This window comes from Mytilus galloprovincialis, chromosome 6, assembly GCF_965363235.1.
Source record: "Mytilus galloprovincialis chromosome 6, xbMytGall1.hap1.1, whole genome shotgun sequence".
In the NCBI taxonomy this organism is placed as follows: domain Eukaryota; kingdom Metazoa; phylum Mollusca; class Bivalvia; order Mytilida; family Mytilidae; genus Mytilus; species Mytilus galloprovincialis.
This window is the reverse complement of record NC_134843.1, coordinates 22,602,431-22,620,334: the sequence shown is the minus strand read 5'-3', so window position 1 is coordinate 22,620,334 and position 17,904 is coordinate 22,602,431. Positions and strand designations below refer to the sequence as shown.

Sequence of the window (17,904 nt, the reverse complement as noted above, 5' to 3'; positions counted from 1 at the left end):
GAGTAAAATGTTTGACATATTATTTTTGGATTCAGAACCATTAAGTCTGTAGAAAATAAGATTTAAAAAATTTCCAGTTTTGACTTCTAAAAATAATTTCAACCCTGTAGTCAACACTTCGGTGTTCACATGAATATGAATGATGTTGTCATATTTAGCTCACCTTGTCCGAAGGGCCTAGTGAGCTTTTCTCATCACTTTGCGTCCGTCGTCCGTCGACGTCGTCTGTTAACTTTTACAAAAATCTTCTCCTCTGAAACTGCTGGGTCAAATTTAACCAAACTTGACCACAATCATTATTGGGGTATCTAGTATAAAAAATGTGTCCGGTGATCGGGCCAAGCAACTAAAATAGCTGCCATGGCTAAAAATAGAACATAGGGGTAAAATGTAGATTTTGGCTTATATCTCTGAAACCAAAGCATTTAGAGCAAATCTGACAATGGTAAAATTATTTATCAGGTCAAGATCTATCTGCCCTGAAATTTTCAGATGAATTGGACAGCCCGTTGTTGGGTTGCTGCCCCTTAATTGGTAATTTTAAGGAAATTTTACTGTTTTTGGTGTTTATCTTGAATATTATTATAGATAGAGATAAACTGTAAACAGCAATAATGTTCAGCAAAGTAAGATCTACAAATAAGTCAACATGACCAAAATTGTCAGTTTACCCCTGAAGGAGTTACTGCCCTTTATAGTCATTTTTTAACAATTTTTCATAAATTTTTGTAAATTTTCCACTGCAATTACTGGGCCAAGTTCATTATAGATAGAGATAATTGTAGCAACAAGAATGTACAGTAAAGTAAGATCTACAAACACATCACGATCACCAAATAACACAATTTCGTCATGAATTTATCTGTGTCCATTGTATAATATGCACCAAGGCGAGAGACACAGGCTCTTGAGAGCCTCTAGTTATGAATTTCTTGTTTTCAAAACTTTAAATTTTTCGAAAAAAATAAGGATTTTTTTCTCCCAGGCATAGATTACCTTAGCCGTATTTGGCACAACTTTTTGGAATTTTGGATCCTCAATGCTCTTCAGCTTTGTACTTGTTTGGCTTTATAAATATTTGTATATGAGCGTCACTGATAAGTCTTATGTAGACGAAACGCGCGTCTGGCGTACTAAATTAAAATCTTGGTACCTTTGATAACTATCAACCCAAAATTCCCAAAATGGCCAGTAACGTTTATTTTCCTTGACATGAATAAAAAGATTATGACTTTGATGTTCAGTGATCTATCCTCTTTTTTGTTACAACCAATGGGGAATAAGCAAACCTCAAACTATTGTTCTTTTATTCTTACTTTGACATATTTTAGGATTAAATCCTTTATGTTTTCACAAAAATAGTTTCTCTCTATTTATTGCAAGGCTAAGTTAAACATGTTAAATATATAATAGATGTGTGCGCAAAAAAACGACATTATAAAAATACTTCATATTGGGAGAAATGATGCGTTATTTGTATTGTTTAGTATTTAGATGTTTTATCTCTGATTTTTAAAATTTAAAATTTCTGTTTTAGCAATGCCGTTGTCAGTTTATTTTCGACTTTTGAGTTGGAATATTCCTGCGGTATATATTGAAACTCGTTTTGTGTTAAATCATCCCTGATAGAAGTGAGTCCAGAAAAGCGCTTCTGAATAATTATTTTACTTTTTGGAGAAAAATTGATATGACGTATTTTTTTATATTTTAGGTTTCAGGAAAACCTATACCAAATCATCTAAGTATGTATTGCTAAACACGACACTCACAATATTTACCTATGCAATATATGTTTATAATGAACCAAATAAATGATTGTAAAAATACAAAAATGAAAAATGTATTTATTTGAAATTTAAACATCATTATTTTCTTTTAGAAATGTCCATAAAATGGAGAGAAAACATTATCCATTTTCTAAAATTCTACTGCAACAAATACCACGGATCATGTTATATCAGCAACTTTCCAACACAATGTGCAAGAAAAGTCGTGAATGGATGAGCTTAAAATTGAAAAATTGAAATTGAAAACCTGTCATAGACACATTCGTCAACAATCCGACTAAAGAGTTAAAAAATGCCACGAATGCGTCTTAAATACAACAAGCAAATCACACACTTGGAGGTGGACTTCAGCTGACCCCTTAACAAAAATATGTACTAGTTAAGTGGCAAATGGACGTCATACCCAACTCCAAAACCTGTAAATGAACTAAAATTAAAAAAAAAACATACAAGACTAACAAAGGCCAGAAGCTCCTGACTTATGTTTATATACACTTTCCAAACCTGTAAATATACCTATTATACGATAAATTACTCTTTGTCTATATCCTTTTGATACGTTTGATATTGCAATAACGTTTTTGGTTTATTGTTTTAGATGTGATGAATATTCCGACCTACAAACAAGCAATCCTGCATTTCAAGATCCTTACACTTCGTTACAGAATACAATCGGTATGTATTCTTTTAAACTACTCCAACCCAAGTAGTCAAGTGAGCTTTTCTCATCACTTTGCATCCGTTGTCTGTTATCGTCATTGTTCGTAAACTAGAATAAACATTTCCTCCTTTGAAACTTTTGAACTGTTTTGAACAAGATCCGGCTAAAATCAACCATGGCGTATCTCGTTTAAATAGATGTAAGATGTTGTGGTATGAGTGCAAATGAGATAACTCTGCATCCAAGTCGTAATTTATCAAAATAAGCAAGTATAGGTCAAAGTACAGTTTTTAACACATATCCTTGGCTCACACTGAAGAATAGCTATACAGGGCTCCATAACTCTAGTGTAAAACCATTCAAACGGCAAAACCAACGGTCTAATCTATATAAAAACCGAGAAACACTTATGAACCACATCAACAAACGACAACTACTAAACATTAGAGTACTGACATAGGACAGGTGCAAACAATTGCAGTACATTTTAACGTTTTAATAGGAACAAACCTTTTCCCTTATCTGAAACAATAGTGTAACATCATAACATAGAAAGACACACTATAAAATATCAATTAAAATCACATAACTCAATCAAAAGACATATTAAAAATGTATTCTTCTGACTTTTCAGTCTCGTTCAGTCTCGTTGAAATCTCGTTCTTGAATAATTTCCAAAACATATGATACAAGTGCAAAATATCACTGAATTTTAGAAATATTATAATCAAACTAATCAAACATAACTCTGTGAAAAAATTGTGTATTTACTATGAACTTTTTTTGAGTAATCCATTTTTCAAATTTTACGACCAATCAAGTCTGTATTTTTAGCCAAAACTTTAAGAAAATGGGTGAGGGATACAAAAATGATTTTACAAGAATCATGTACATCCCATATCAATTTGGTCTTTTCAAATTTCTTAGATAAGTATTTTTTCAATCATTTATAAAAAAAAGTTGAAATAATATGCTTTTTGTTCTGAAAACTGAGAAAAATCGCAAATTTACAAAATTTACAGCATGGTAAATTTTACACAAAAAAGCGTCAAAAATATGATAAAACTTTCTTATATTAACACCTACCTGTAGTTGTTTTAAGTAAAATTTATTCAGATTGGTCCACTACATATTTGTAGAAAGTATGAAAAAAAGTTTAATTGTGGAACTGTGATTTTTTTCACGATAATAGCCTAAAAATAGTTAAAAATCGATGAAAAATGGGAAAATTCAGCCTTTTCAAAGGGCCGTAGCAAACAAAGAAGCGCACCACCATATGATATTTTCTTCACCAATTATTTTGTTACAGTCTTATAAACTCAAACATCAGGTTAAGAAAAAAAGTTTAAAAAGAAATGTTTGGCTCCTCAGAGGTGTACATCCTTAACAAAAGAGAACATACACCGAACGAATAGATTTTTTTAAATACAATATCAATAAAATAAGGGGGAAATAAACAGTAGCAACAGTAGTAAATGCCGCTGTGACATGTTAAATAATTTTATCAAAAATAACTTTGAAAACAAATCAACCATTTACAATAATAACACAGGTAAATGAAAATGACTATGTTGTTATGTGTACAGTTCAAACGGAAAACGGAACTATGTTTGTGCTAAAAAAAACAATAACGTTGTTGATTATAGTACGAAGAAGTGAAAATTTAAAGTCATACCAAACACTTATCGAAGTTGGTATATTGACGAGATATAACCCTGAATAAGTAAATATTAAATAACATATTAGGCATTACATATAGTATCAACAGGTAGAATTAACAAGAACGCACGATTTGAGAGTATTAGCAGTTACTGATAGCTAGTTAAAGCTAAAAAAGTTTATAATAAAAGAAATTGAAAATCATGCATCAGACAATAAAATCAACTAATTCACATCCAAAGGATGTAGTATTTTAAAGTTATGGACTGTGAAAGAAGACATGCACAAAAATGTCAGTATTCACCTCAAAGGCTAACTAAACCTTTAAACAGACTTCTTTGTTAGTCTTGTATGATTATTAGTTTTAGTTTCTTGTGTATAATGCGGAGTTTAGTATGACGTCCATTATCACTGTACTAGTATACATATTTTTAAGGGGCCAGATGAAGGACACCTACGGGTGCAGCAATTTTTCGCTACATTGAAGACCAATTGGTGCCCTTCGGTTGTTGTCTGCTCTATGGTCGGGTTGTTGTCGCTTTGACACATTCCCCATTTCCTTTTTCAATTGTATTACTAAGAAGGGATATAGTTACGATACTGTTGTCAGGTCATTAAAGATATTTTTGCTTTAATATTGATTCACTTTAATATAGGGTCTTTGCATCGGAATTAAAAGCATTTATTCTAAAACCAGTTGTTGGCATGTCACGGGTTATGTTCTTCTCATATATTTTATGATGGTAAAATGCTTAACCCCTAAAAGGAGGTATTGTGCCTGATATTCATATGATGAAGACATAATCTTTCAATCAGTTTAAATGAGGTCTGGAGCTGGTATGTCAGTAACTCCTAGTAGTCTGTTGTTATTTATGCATAATTGTCATTTTGTTTATATTCTTTTGTTCCATCTTCTGACATCGGACTCGGGCTTCTCTTTAATAAACTGAGTTCTACTATGCGTATTGTTGTGTGTTTGTTGTTTTACATTTGGCTAGAGATATAGGGGAGAGTTGAGATCTAAAAAAGAATATGTTAAACCCCGCCGCAATTTTGCGCCTGTCCCAAGTCAGTAGCCTCTGGCCTGTGTAAGTCTGGTATGATCTTAAATTTTAGTTTCTTGTGTATAATTAGGAGTTTAGTATGACGTCAATTACCATTAATTAGTATTCATATTTGTTAAGGGCCAAGCTGAATGACGCCTCCGGGTGCGGGGGTTTCTCGCTACATTGAAGACCTATTGGTGGCCTTCGGCTGTTGTCTGCTCCATTGTCGGGTTGTTTTCGCTTTGACACATTCCGCATTTCCATTCTCAATTTTATGACTTGTGCAATTCCAGATAATAATGTATCGACATGCAGTAGGGTAGTTAGGAGTTAACCTCTTTATAGATAAACATAAACGTGGATGTGTCCTTATACAGCCCGTTTGAAAATAATACAAAGGAGTAGGTCCGGTAAGGGCCAATTTTGGCCTCAAAGGAGTAGGTCCGGTAAGGACCGATTTTGGCCTCAAATTTTATTTTTTTTAAGATTTTGACCACTTTTTAAACACTTAAGTGTCTATTTCATTTTATTCAATTAATTAATGTGAAAGATTTTAACTAATTTAGTCATTAAAAGCGTTCCCATTCAGGCTTAAATATGACAAATCTACAAAATATGCCGAAAAATGTCACTTTTCAGGTGGTTTTTGTCGAAAATGAAAGTGACCGCATCGTGCTCATCCTCAACCTTTATATATGTTATGTATTATCATCAAATACAACTTACATTTCAATATTTAGGATGAACACGAATGCGGCCACTTTCGTTTTACACGGAAACCGTCTAAAATTTAACTAAAATGCTAGAGTTATGAAGATTTTAAAAATTTAGCATGACTTATTGATGCTAGTACCCGATATATGTGCATTGTATTGTCAAAAACAGCCCATATTTATGTAGCAGAAGCATTCTACTGTCGATTAAATAACTAAAAGTTAAAAACTGCTATATTTTGGGGCCAAAAAGGAGTCTTACTGGACCTACTCCTTTCACGTTCATCTAACGAAAGATTTTGGACCCCTTTTAAACACTTTAATGTCTTTTTCAATTGAGTCAATTGGTTTATGTGAAAGATTTTAACTGATTAAGTCATTAAAAACGCCCCGATTCAAGCTTAATTATGAAAATCTATCAATTATGCCAAAAAACGTAACTTTTAAGATGGTTTTTGTCAAAAATTAAAGTGGCCGCATCCGTGTTCATCCTTAATCTTTATATATTATGTCAAATAAAACTTACATTTCAATATTATACATGAACACGAATGCGGCCACTTTCATTTTAGACGGAAACCGTTTAAAATTTAACTAAAATGGTAAAATTGTAAAGATTTCAGTAATTTCGCATGATTAAATGAGGCTAATACCCGATAAATGTGCATTGTATTGTAAAAAAACAGCCCATAGTTATGTAGCAGAAGCATTCAACTTACCGGTAAATACATAAAAGGTTACATTTTCACAATTTTGTAAAATTGCTATATTTTGGGGCCCAAAAAGGGTCTTACTGAACCTACTCCTTTAGTTATGTTTTAATTTGCTGACGACAAAATCGATTTTTGTGCCAAAGATCTAATTACAACATTGATAAGATAACATTCACTAAAATGATAGTGTAAAGGTATGAATGACTTTTTGACCCATTTTTTGTGTTTGTCTATTATTGTGAATAGTCAATAGATGGAATAAACTTTTAAATATCAACAACATGGACAAAATCTTCAAAGTACCGAAATCGTTTATCGTCTTCTTTGATGAGTAATATAGCCCCTAAATGATAATGTATTTTTATTTTGTTGGTACGATTCAGTCCATTGTCTATAGATTATAATAAAAGAGAAAATCAAATTACAAATAAATTATTAACATCACAAATGGTCAAAAGGACAAAATGAGCATAGATTCAGAAAAGCGGCACATGCTCTGTTGATTCTCTAGTTTAAGATTTATTTAACATTATTTGATTTATGGACAAAGACGTAAATGTATTATAATGTGTTTTGATCGATGTCCCTAGATTTTGTATCGGTATATATAACCAATACTTTTTTTCCATTCCGAAGCTTAAGATGCTAAAGAAGATAAGAAAAAATAAGATGTGCATTAAGGTTGAAGTAGTCAGAACTTGTTCACAAAACATGCTAAAATGCATCTGCTTTTTCATAAAATCATATTTTTACATCACGTTTTAACTATATTCCCCTGTGATGTTTTGTATTCGCTTCTTGATTTCCTGAATCTGAATTTCTCTCTGTTATCTTTTGTCTCTTTTTTAGTGATGTAACAAAAAATTCCTCCACACCTTTTAAAATTGTTCTAGATTGGTTTATAAACTTATCACCACGTATTCTCGTAAAATTTAAAAAATGATTTTTTTTTTTCAGAATCAAGACAACATCAGGAATCCAGGTATGTATAATTATAAGAAAATTGTTACTATGTATATGTTATTGGTTCAAATAAAATGAATAATTCTAAAATGAAGTGTTATTGTTTCAATCATTAATTATTTCAAATGTCACAATAGGCGAGTCGAATAAAAACATGCATTTCATGACCAAAAATTAAAATACGACAAATCAACAAACAACTTTAATTTACAGGCCATTTTTAGCTCACCTGGCCCACAGGGCCAAGTGAGCTTTTCCCATCACTTTGCGTCCGTCGTCCGTCGTCGTCTGTCGTCCGTCGTCGTTAACTTTTACAAAAATCTTCTCCTCTGAAACTACTGGGCCAAATTAAACCAAACTTGGCCACAATTATCATTGGAGTATCTAGTTTAAAAAATGTGTCCGGTGACCCGGCCAACCAACCAAGATGGCCGCCATGGCTAAAAATAGAACATAGGGGTAAAATGCAGTTTTTGGCTTATAACTCAAAAACCAAAGCATTTAGAGCAAATCTTACGAGGTAAAATTGTTTATCAGGTCAAGATCTATCTGCCCTACAATTTTCACATGAATCGGACAACCCGTTGTTGGGTTGCTGCCCCTGAATTGCTAATTTTAAGGAAATTTTGCTGTTTTTGGTTATTATCTTGAATATTATTATAGATATAGATAAACTGTAAACAGCAATAATGTTCAGCAAAGTAAGATTTACAAATAAGTCAAGTGACCAAAATGGTCAGTTGACCCTTTAGGAGTTATTGCCCTTTATAGTCAATTTTTAACCATTTTTCGTAAATCTTATTTATCTTTTACAAAAATATTCTCCTCTGAAACTGATGGGCCAAATTAATCCAAAATTGGCCAAAATCATCTTTGGGGTATCTAGTTTAAAAAATGTGTCCAATGACCCAGCCATCAAATCAAGATGGCCGCCACGGCTAAAAATAGAACATAGGGGTAAAATGCAGTTTTTGGCTTATAACTCAAAAACCAAAGCATTTAGAGCAAATCTGACATGGGGTAAAATGTTTATCAGGTGAAGATCTATCAGCCCTGAAATTTTCAAATGAATCGGACAACCGCTTGTTTGGTTGCTGCCCCTGAATCGGTAATTTTAAGGAAATTTTGCTGTTTTTTGGTTATTATCTTGAATATTATTATAGATAGAGATAAACTGTAAACAGCAATAATGTGCAGCAAAGTAAGATTTACAAATAAGTCACCATGACCGAAATGGTCAATTGACAGACCCCATAAGGAGTAATTGTCCTTTATAGTCAATTTTTAACAATTTTCATAAAATTTGTAAATTTTTATTAACATTTTCCACTGAAACTACTGGGCCAAGTTCATTATAGATAGCGATAATTGTAAGCAGCACAAATGTTCAGTAACGTAAGATGTACAAACACATCACCATCACCAAAACACAATTTTGTCATGATTCCATCTGATTCCTTTGTTTAATATTCACATAGACCAAGGTGAGCGACACAGGCGCATTAGAGCCTCTAGTTCTTAAAATTCAAGATAGCTTATTTATGAAAGAAGTATATATATCATAACTTAATCTTTAATTTTCAACTATTATCTTTCATTTTTTATATTTTGAAAGTGCAAATACATATGAAGAATGTGGAAATGCTTCTGATGCGGCTGCTTACCAAAACATAGAAAACCTGAAATCTGGTAATAAACTAAATATTTATGTGTGATGCATGCGCATATTAACAGGTTGCACTTTGTAAATACAGCTGTTTCTCCAACCACACCTCTTTTGGGGAGATCTAGAATTTTCATAGAAATTAATTTTTTTTTACATACTGGTTCCCGTTTATGTTCTCTGTGTTCCATCTCATATAGACATAACTTTGGAATGTTACCAGTAAATATACATGTACATGTTGTTTACATTGAAATCTGTGGTAACCCTTCATTCGAGGTAGGGATAGTTTAGAAAATGTGTGTTAGTTTAAACTCTGACAAGTTAAGGTCATATACGTTGTAAATATGCCGCACAAATCTATAATTTGACCATTGAATTTTTTTTAGTGCATATGAACTTTCCTTTTTTTTGCAAATTTTCTTATTAAAAGTGGTACAGTTTTAGCCGTAAAAGGAGTCCTATGGGAAATTGCATTGTCAATATTTACAGAAATGCAACCTATAAGCCCATATATTAAATACAATTCTAATGCAACATCGTTTGTGACGTTCATTTTGATTGCACGGACAGCGGGACCAATTTTCATGGCGTCAATTCACAACTGATGCCTTGAAAATAAACTCGCAAGCGTAGACGACATATTCCATATTTTAAATGTATCATTTGATATTTTTATCTGTCAGTTTTATAAGAATGAACATAACAATGTTGTATGTTAAACTCCGACGATATCGATTGGTGATTTTATGATCGCAAGTTGAGTTATTTGCTTACAGTTATCTCTTAAATATGTGCTCATATTTATGGTCAATGTATACTTTTTTCAAAAAATCAGAATTGTACAGACATAAAAATATGAGTTATAAAACAAAATGTCCACTAAATATCAATAAGTCATATATTTAGTGGTGTCTGTAAGAGATAGGCTATCTATTCATGCAGTCGTATACATTCATTCGAAGACAACATCTGAAAAATTAAAGTCTGAAAAGAGTTAAAAGGCTCATATATTTTGAAATTCTTAGAGGTAAGCAATAAAAAACATATGCAAGAATTAATAATTTCATCATAAAGGACGTACATTTTGGACATATCTCTTTGTGATACTAATTCCAATAAAGTAATATTGACTTTCAATATAATAAGTCAATTCACGTGAAACCAACAGTAGATTAACAATGTTCAAATGTCGTAGATCTAGAAAGATGTGAAATCTAGGCAGCCGCTGACCTTACGAAGTGTCTTCTGCGTTGTATGCATCAACCGTGGACCTTACGAATTAACACTACAAGTCAGGCGATTTATTATACATTCTAGTATGCAAAACTATAAGATCTCGAAAACATGTCGCTATTGAGATGAGACACCAGCTAAAACTAGTTACAATAAAGTATTTTATTGATTGATTGTTGATTGCTTTACGCCACATTATCACAAAAAGGCAAAAGTATTTTATAAAACGATACATACCCAAAACATAGATAAATAAAATTCCGTAGAACACTTCTATGAACATAAGTTTGATTTATATATCATAAAAGATACAAGGAGAATGGAAACACTTGCATGATTAAGTAATAACTTTACAATGCATGATGATTTAGATAAAGTTTTGACATGCAATGACAACATTTCAGGGCACAAAAAGGCAGAGAAGAACATTGGCATATACGATAACATGAAGATTTAGACAACTGCCTAACTTAACAAAAAGACGTGATAGTTCTTCTGCAGTTATGTTTTGTTTGTAAATATAGGTATATGAATTCCGACGGATCAGCAAGATATTGTATAGCCACTCTTTGCTGTCCATCATTTATCAACGACAAATAAATTCTTAGGAACTATTAATTTTCCTGAGTGCATAAAATAATTGCCAAATCATGCCAGTAAATTATACATATGCATTCCCTGATCGTTTTGATTTTACGCAAAATTGCGTTTTTTAATTTAAGACTGCATACTTTATATATTCAACAACATTATACTGTTGACGCTTTTAAGAATTTTTTTTCAGTAATCTTTGTTTTCCCTTTTTTTTTTTATAACAAACAATGAAAATTTTTTAATATCTTGTACAGTATAAAAATTTAAACAAATCAAAACATTTTGCCTTTTTCGCCAAATAACAATGATTTGCATAATCGTTATTATGCAATATGCACCAATAAATCAACTACCATATCAATTGTATGTAAAACAATGAAGTTGGAACATAGTGTATAAGCATTATTTGACGCTCTATACGACGATTGAAACAAACTATAATAGATCATAGCCATGACTTTCAAAATTATTATAAAATGTATTAATCCAAATGTTTCAACCATTTATCGTATTCATTATACACGAACGGAAATACTCACATAAAGTGTTTGATATCGAATATAAATATCGAACTAAACTTTACAATATTTCTCGACATTTCATAAACTATATAATCTTACATTTGGATTCATGATTAATTTGCATCATTTGAATCAACTGAAACTATAAGAACATGAGCTCATCTATATTTTGCTTCGCTTTATATAATGTATTTACATGCTATTATTTATTTGATGTAATGTAAATAGTTTATTGTTTAATGTTTTAGAAAGTGCTTGCTTTGCCGGTTCACTACTTGTTTCCATGCATACTATGATATCAATTGTATAAATTTTGTGATTTAATAAAATGTTAAAAGACAAAGCAATGGTGACATATCCTTTAAAAGTGTAGGTTTATGTAAACTATTGTTTGTTTTTTTTTTTAGTTGTGCTTGTGCTTTTATATTTATGATTTGTTTATTGATTTGTTTTAAGGGGGAATTCCTGTTTGTTTGGTTGTTGCATTTTCTTTCATTTTTTGTCCTTTTTTTTTTAATATAACCTTAAGTAGTATGGCCAATTCATTTCTGAATGTAGCGATTTTTGTTTACTTGCTTACACACGTGTATTTTCTCAATTTTCTTTCGGAGGAAAAAAAATCGCAGCAGACTTTAACCATTTTATTTAGTTTTTTCAACGCTATCAACTAAATTATTTTGTTCAAAAGTTAACATTATAAGGTATCGGGAAAATCTGAATTTCATGATATATTTTTTTTTAAATTCTCTGCTTAAACAGAATATTTTTTTTTTTCATCAATTTGGAATCTGAATAGTTTTATAATGAATAATCCCCTTTCTCCTTCAAATTAAATGGTCGTCCCCTAGTGAGCGAAGAGACAAAGGCAATAAGTCTAAATTATAACAATCTTCGTTATTTCACAAACTTTATGTGCATGTCTCTACTGTTTAAAATCAACATTTACAATATCGATTAGTTGTTTTTATAATAATCATTATTAATATCTGAATACAAAATTGCTCTCTGTGATAACAATAATTCAAGGTAATGTTGTCATTTAAACGGTATTTTTTAAATTGTCATATCAGTGGGAGGATAAGCTAGCTATACAAAAATGTTCAACCGACTAATTGTTTTCTTAAAATGTCCTGTAACAAACCAGTAATATATCAGTTGTTATCAAATCGTCCGTTTTTACGTATGTTGGTTGTTTGTTTTTATTCCAATCAGTGGTGCTATTGTTCCGTTGTTTTCCTCTTATAGTTGATGTGTTCCCGTCGGTTCTAACTTGTAACACATATTTGTTTTCGCTTAATCAATAAATGAATATTTAACAGCAGTATACTATTGTTGTCTCTATTAGACACATACATTTCCTTTTTTCAAACTGCGATTATTTTTAATCCCTTAATTACACGACTAATGATACAATAAGCTAAACCTAGACACACAGAAATATAACACGGCTGGTAATCTACACACGCAGAACATTTGGTTCTGCAATGAAAACCGTGAGAGGATTTTCCGGTTGTGCTTGAGTGGAGTAATTTTCACCGCTTCAAAAGGTATGTACATTTCTAAATCTCAATTTTTTTATTCAACTGATCAAAATATTGAAAATCAGAGAATGCTATGCTGTGGTGAATACTTTAACGAAGAGATACATGTATCATTTACTGTTGTACGTAGAGTTGAACTCCTACAAAATCAGTTGCCCCACGAGAAATTGTCTTAAAAAGAGACATTTCAATTTTGAAATGGTTCTATTGATAGACCTACAAGTTCAAATTAAGGTTTTTTTTCGGGCAATGGGTATGAATGTTGTTTTTGGCGGCGTGTACGCTGTCCGGTGTTGATAGACGTCTTAATCATTCCAAAAAATACATTTATTCATTAAGTCGTGCGTGAGGGGATCGGTTCTGATTGAGGACTTCGTGAATGCGTGAGGGGAAGAACAAACATTTTTTTTTAATCATTGGCTTTGTGACTTTTGTTGACTCAATAAATGTGATCAATGCTGATTAAAAGCACAGATTTATCCTAATACTTTAATAGATAAAAACTGATCACTGATTCAATGAAATCAAACTATTAATTGTTTGTTCAATTTCAAAAAATGCCATTTGTTCAAAGGAAAAAGGAAAAGAGGACTGAAATTGAATCTCTACAAAAAGCCATGGAGATACAAGTTATCCCCGCCCTCGAAGCGAACTAAACCCTCTTGGAGTAGTCCTGTCGTCAAATATACGTCACAGAGATCACCACATATATTTAAGAAAAGTATATCGCCGATCAAAACTTCAACACCTAAGTCACCTATATATATTAGACGTAATCTGTTCACCCAAAATCACGAAATTTTCGAAACAAAAATGGCAGATCAACAGAATTTATTATTCACGAACACCGATGAAAGCCAAGATAATCTCGAGGAAGACCATAAGGAAGAGCATGTATTAGACAACGAAGAAGATATAGAAGAAGACATAGAAGACCACGTAGTAGACCACGATAAAGACCACATGGAAGACCTTGAGGAAGAATATAAAGTTTTTCAAAGTGCTCAAGTTAGATAAACTCTCAGACGTAGGGAAAAGGGAAAGATTTTTGATTTTTTTTTTTCATTAGTACAGAGTGGACGTTTTCCTTTTAAACAACATTGCATTCGACCTGTTTTTGGACATTGTTGAGTAGTTTGAAAAGGACGAATCCAGACGAATGAGATACTCACCAACATCTCTCCAGTTTTTTTGGTTATCATTGACAACATTTTTTCTTTTTATTCTTCGTGAAACATATTATTAAACCTAGGTTCCCACAATTTATTTCATAATTCAATCTCATAAATTTTTCTCTAAGCACTGTTTTTTCATGAACAATGTTGCCTTATTTAGGTAAGTTTCAACGACTCATAGCTTGAATATAAAAATATGATTTGTCCTTCCTCTCACGCATTCACGATGTCCTCAATCAGAACCGATCCCCTCACGCATGACTTAATGAAAAAATGTAGTTTTTAGAATTATTCAGACGTCTATCAACACCGGACAGCGTACACGCCGCCAAAAACAACATTCATACCCTTTGCCCTAAAAAAAAAACTAAATTTGAACTTGTTAGTCTGTAAATAAAACCATTTCAAAATTGAAATGTCACTTTTTAAGGCAATTCCTCGTGGGGCAACTGATTTTGTAGGAGTTCAACTCTACCGACAACGGTAAATGATACATGTATCTCTTCGTTAAAGTATTCACCACAGCATAGCATTCTCTGATTTTCAATATTTTGATCAGTTGAATAAGAAAATTGAGATTTAGAAATGTACATACCTTTTGAAGCGGTGAAAATTACCCCACTCAAGCACAACCGGAAAATCCTCTCACGGTTTTCATTGCAGAACCAAATGTTCTGCGTGTGTAGATTACCAGCCGTGATAATAGCAACTCTGTTATAAAAGTTCGCTTCTAAAAAAGTGACAACTTTGTTTCTTTTTCGTGTATGTTTTGCTTATAAATTTTGTTATAAAATTAGTATGTGTTTATTTCAGTTTTGATTCTGTAAAACGAGGATATGTTTTTAATAAAAAAAATATTTATTAATGACTTCTTGTTTTTCTCTTCAAACTGGTACAGATTCTTTAAGGGTTATTTATATAGGTTCACTTAAATAAATTGGTTTTATACACATCATTCGTAAATATAGCTCAACATGCAGACTTCTAATACGTTCAGGTATTTCACATCCAATTTTTTGTGGAAATATTCTTTATAAAACACAAAGGTGTCAGTATTCACCTCAGAAACTTACAAAACCTTTGAATAGACTTCTTAAGAAGGGATATAATTACGATACTGTTGTCAAGTCATTAAAGATTGCATATTTTGGCGTTAATATTGAGTCACTGATAAGGTCTTTGCATCGGAACTAAACACATTTATTCTAAAAACAGTTGTTGGCATGACACGGGTTATGTTCTTCTCATCTATGTTATGATGGTATCATACTAAACCCCTAACGGGAAGGATTGTGCCTGATATTCATATGATGAAATCATAATCTTTCAGTCAGTTTAATTGAAGTCTGGAGCTGGCATGTCAGTTAACTTCTAGTAGTCTGTTGTTATTTATGTATTATAGTCATTTTGTTTATTTTCTTTGGTTACATCTTCTGACATCAGACTCGGACTGAATTTTAATGTGCGTATTGTTATGCGTTTACTTTTCTACATTGGTTAGAGGTATAGGGGGAGGGTTGAGATCTCACAAACATGTTTAACCTCGCCGCATTTTTGCGCCTGTCCCAAGTCAGGAGCCTCTGGCCTTTGTTAGTCTTGTATTATTTTAATTTTAGTTTCTTGTGTACAATTTGGAAATTAGTATGGCGTTCATTATCACTGGACTAGTATATATTTGTTTAGGGGCCAGCTGAAGGACGCCTCCGGGTGCGGGAATTTCCCGCTACATTGAAGACTTATTGGTGACCCTCTGCTGTTGTTTTTTATTTGGTCGGGTTGTTGTCTCTTTGACACATTCCCCATTTCCATTCTCAATTTTATTTATACACACAAAACTATTTTTCACGTGCACCTTATGGTGCTTCATGCATAAAGAGTGAAGTAATATAGCACGTGACCTCTGGCATTATTAATTTGCAATGGAGTAGTGTGGTCGATTCTGTATAGACTAAACTCAATATAGTTTCATATTCATTCATGATTAACTTTATACACAATATTCATATTAACTGGACTATCAATATCATTCCACAATGAGTAGTCGAAAGCGGCCAGCGCGGCATGATCCAAATGATCCAATGCATTGGACCAAAGAACAGTATGTTACACATTTGAAAAGTATGGGAATTACAGTAAAATCATCTTGGAGATTAGACATGATTCGACATCTGTATTTTGTCGATCAAAAGGACATTGCAAATTCAACAGAAAGTGGTTCAAATGGTTCTACGGAATCAAATACTAGGAATATTGATAAAGTGACAGTTGCTGCCGATGACCAACCTTACGTGGACACTGACCAACCAGTAAATGAAAACAGTACAATGTCACGTACAGCAGAAATGTTAAAGGATTCGACTTCCGCGCTAAAGTCGGCAAATGAAGCTATGTCGGCTATGTCATCTATGGTTGTAGGACTTCTAGCCAATAAAGATGCTTCATCAAGCAGTAGTCTGACGAATCTCAAGTCAAACTATGACTTTGCCTCAGCATACCAAGCCACATACGGACACATTACCCCTATCTCTTCTGTAAATGCTGAATATACCTTCCACAGACAAGTTGACACTTCGAAAGGGATTGTATTTGCAGAGGACTTACCAAAAATGGACTACGTGTCTACTTCTTTAAGAAAGCAAATTCTAGAAGGTAAGGATGTAAACCTTTCTATTACTGTACCCAAAAAACGAGGTTCCCCAAACACGCACTGTCTTTTCTGAAGGGCTAACTGTAGAGTTGTCTGCTCCTAAGGATCCTGGTCTAGAGAAAAGTTTGACCCTTGATGAGTTCAATAAGGCCTTCAGGAATTTCAGGAATATCATTTGTAAAGTAATCGTCAACGGCGAGATGAATTAGATCAATACGAGGCCGATATAATATAAGATAAGATAAGATAAGATAAATTTTATTTTCCAAATTAGGTCCCCAGGGGGGCATATACACATAACATATATGATTGATACAACATACAGTATTTTACATAACATTGTAAAATAAACTATTGAAATAGTTGTACAGGTATTATTTGTTAAATAAAAAAGTATTTGAGAGTTGCTACTCCAGAGATGTGGCAAACCCCATTTATTTATTTACTTTTTTTTCTCAGTTGATTTTATAATATTTTGCTGACAATGTATAAATATAAAATATAAAATATAAAATAAATGATTGTTTAGCTGCAACAGACACCAAGGGACGATGCTCTAGGATTGTGATCTTAAAAGCTCTAACAATCCTCCTCGTATCTGATGCAGAAAAAACAAACACAAATGAAAAAAGTTTATGTATATTCACAGCAAATAACATATACTGCAGTAAACAGGTATTGAGAATAGTGTAGGTTTCCTTTCTGCAACAGACACCAAGGGGCGGTACTCCAGGAGCTGTGGTATTTACACAGTCCTCCTCGTGTCTGAAGCAGACAAGAAAGCCACATAATTAACAATTTTTCGAAATAAATTTACATGCAGCTGTGAGAATAGACTTATCTTCTGTGTTCATAAGCCATATCAGTTTATCTCTTGCGTTAAGAGTTAAAAAGTTAGGGCAACTTTTAGTTATCTCTTGAAATAGATGATTGCGGTCATCATTAAATTTAACACATTGGAATAAAAAATGATATTCATCCTCCA

The 17,904-nt window shown here is 32.5% G+C and overlaps 1 protein-coding gene across 1 annotated transcript in view; it reads left to right on the top strand.

The window, feature by feature from the left end:
* Positions 1-9,257, top strand: part of LOC143078539 (nephrin-like) — a 112,276-nt gene extending 103,019 nt beyond the window's left edge. Inside the window, exons 7-10 of the mRNA XM_076253401.1 lie at positions 1,712-1,742; positions 2,386-2,462; positions 7,537-7,561; positions 9,158-9,257. Coding sequence (XP_076109516.1) covers positions 1,712-1,742; positions 2,386-2,462; positions 7,537-7,561; positions 9,158-9,257 — 233 coding nt within the window. The remainder of the gene's footprint in view (positions 1-1,711; positions 1,743-2,385; positions 2,463-7,536; positions 7,562-9,157) is intronic.
* Positions 9,258-17,904: the final 8,647 nt, after the last annotated feature.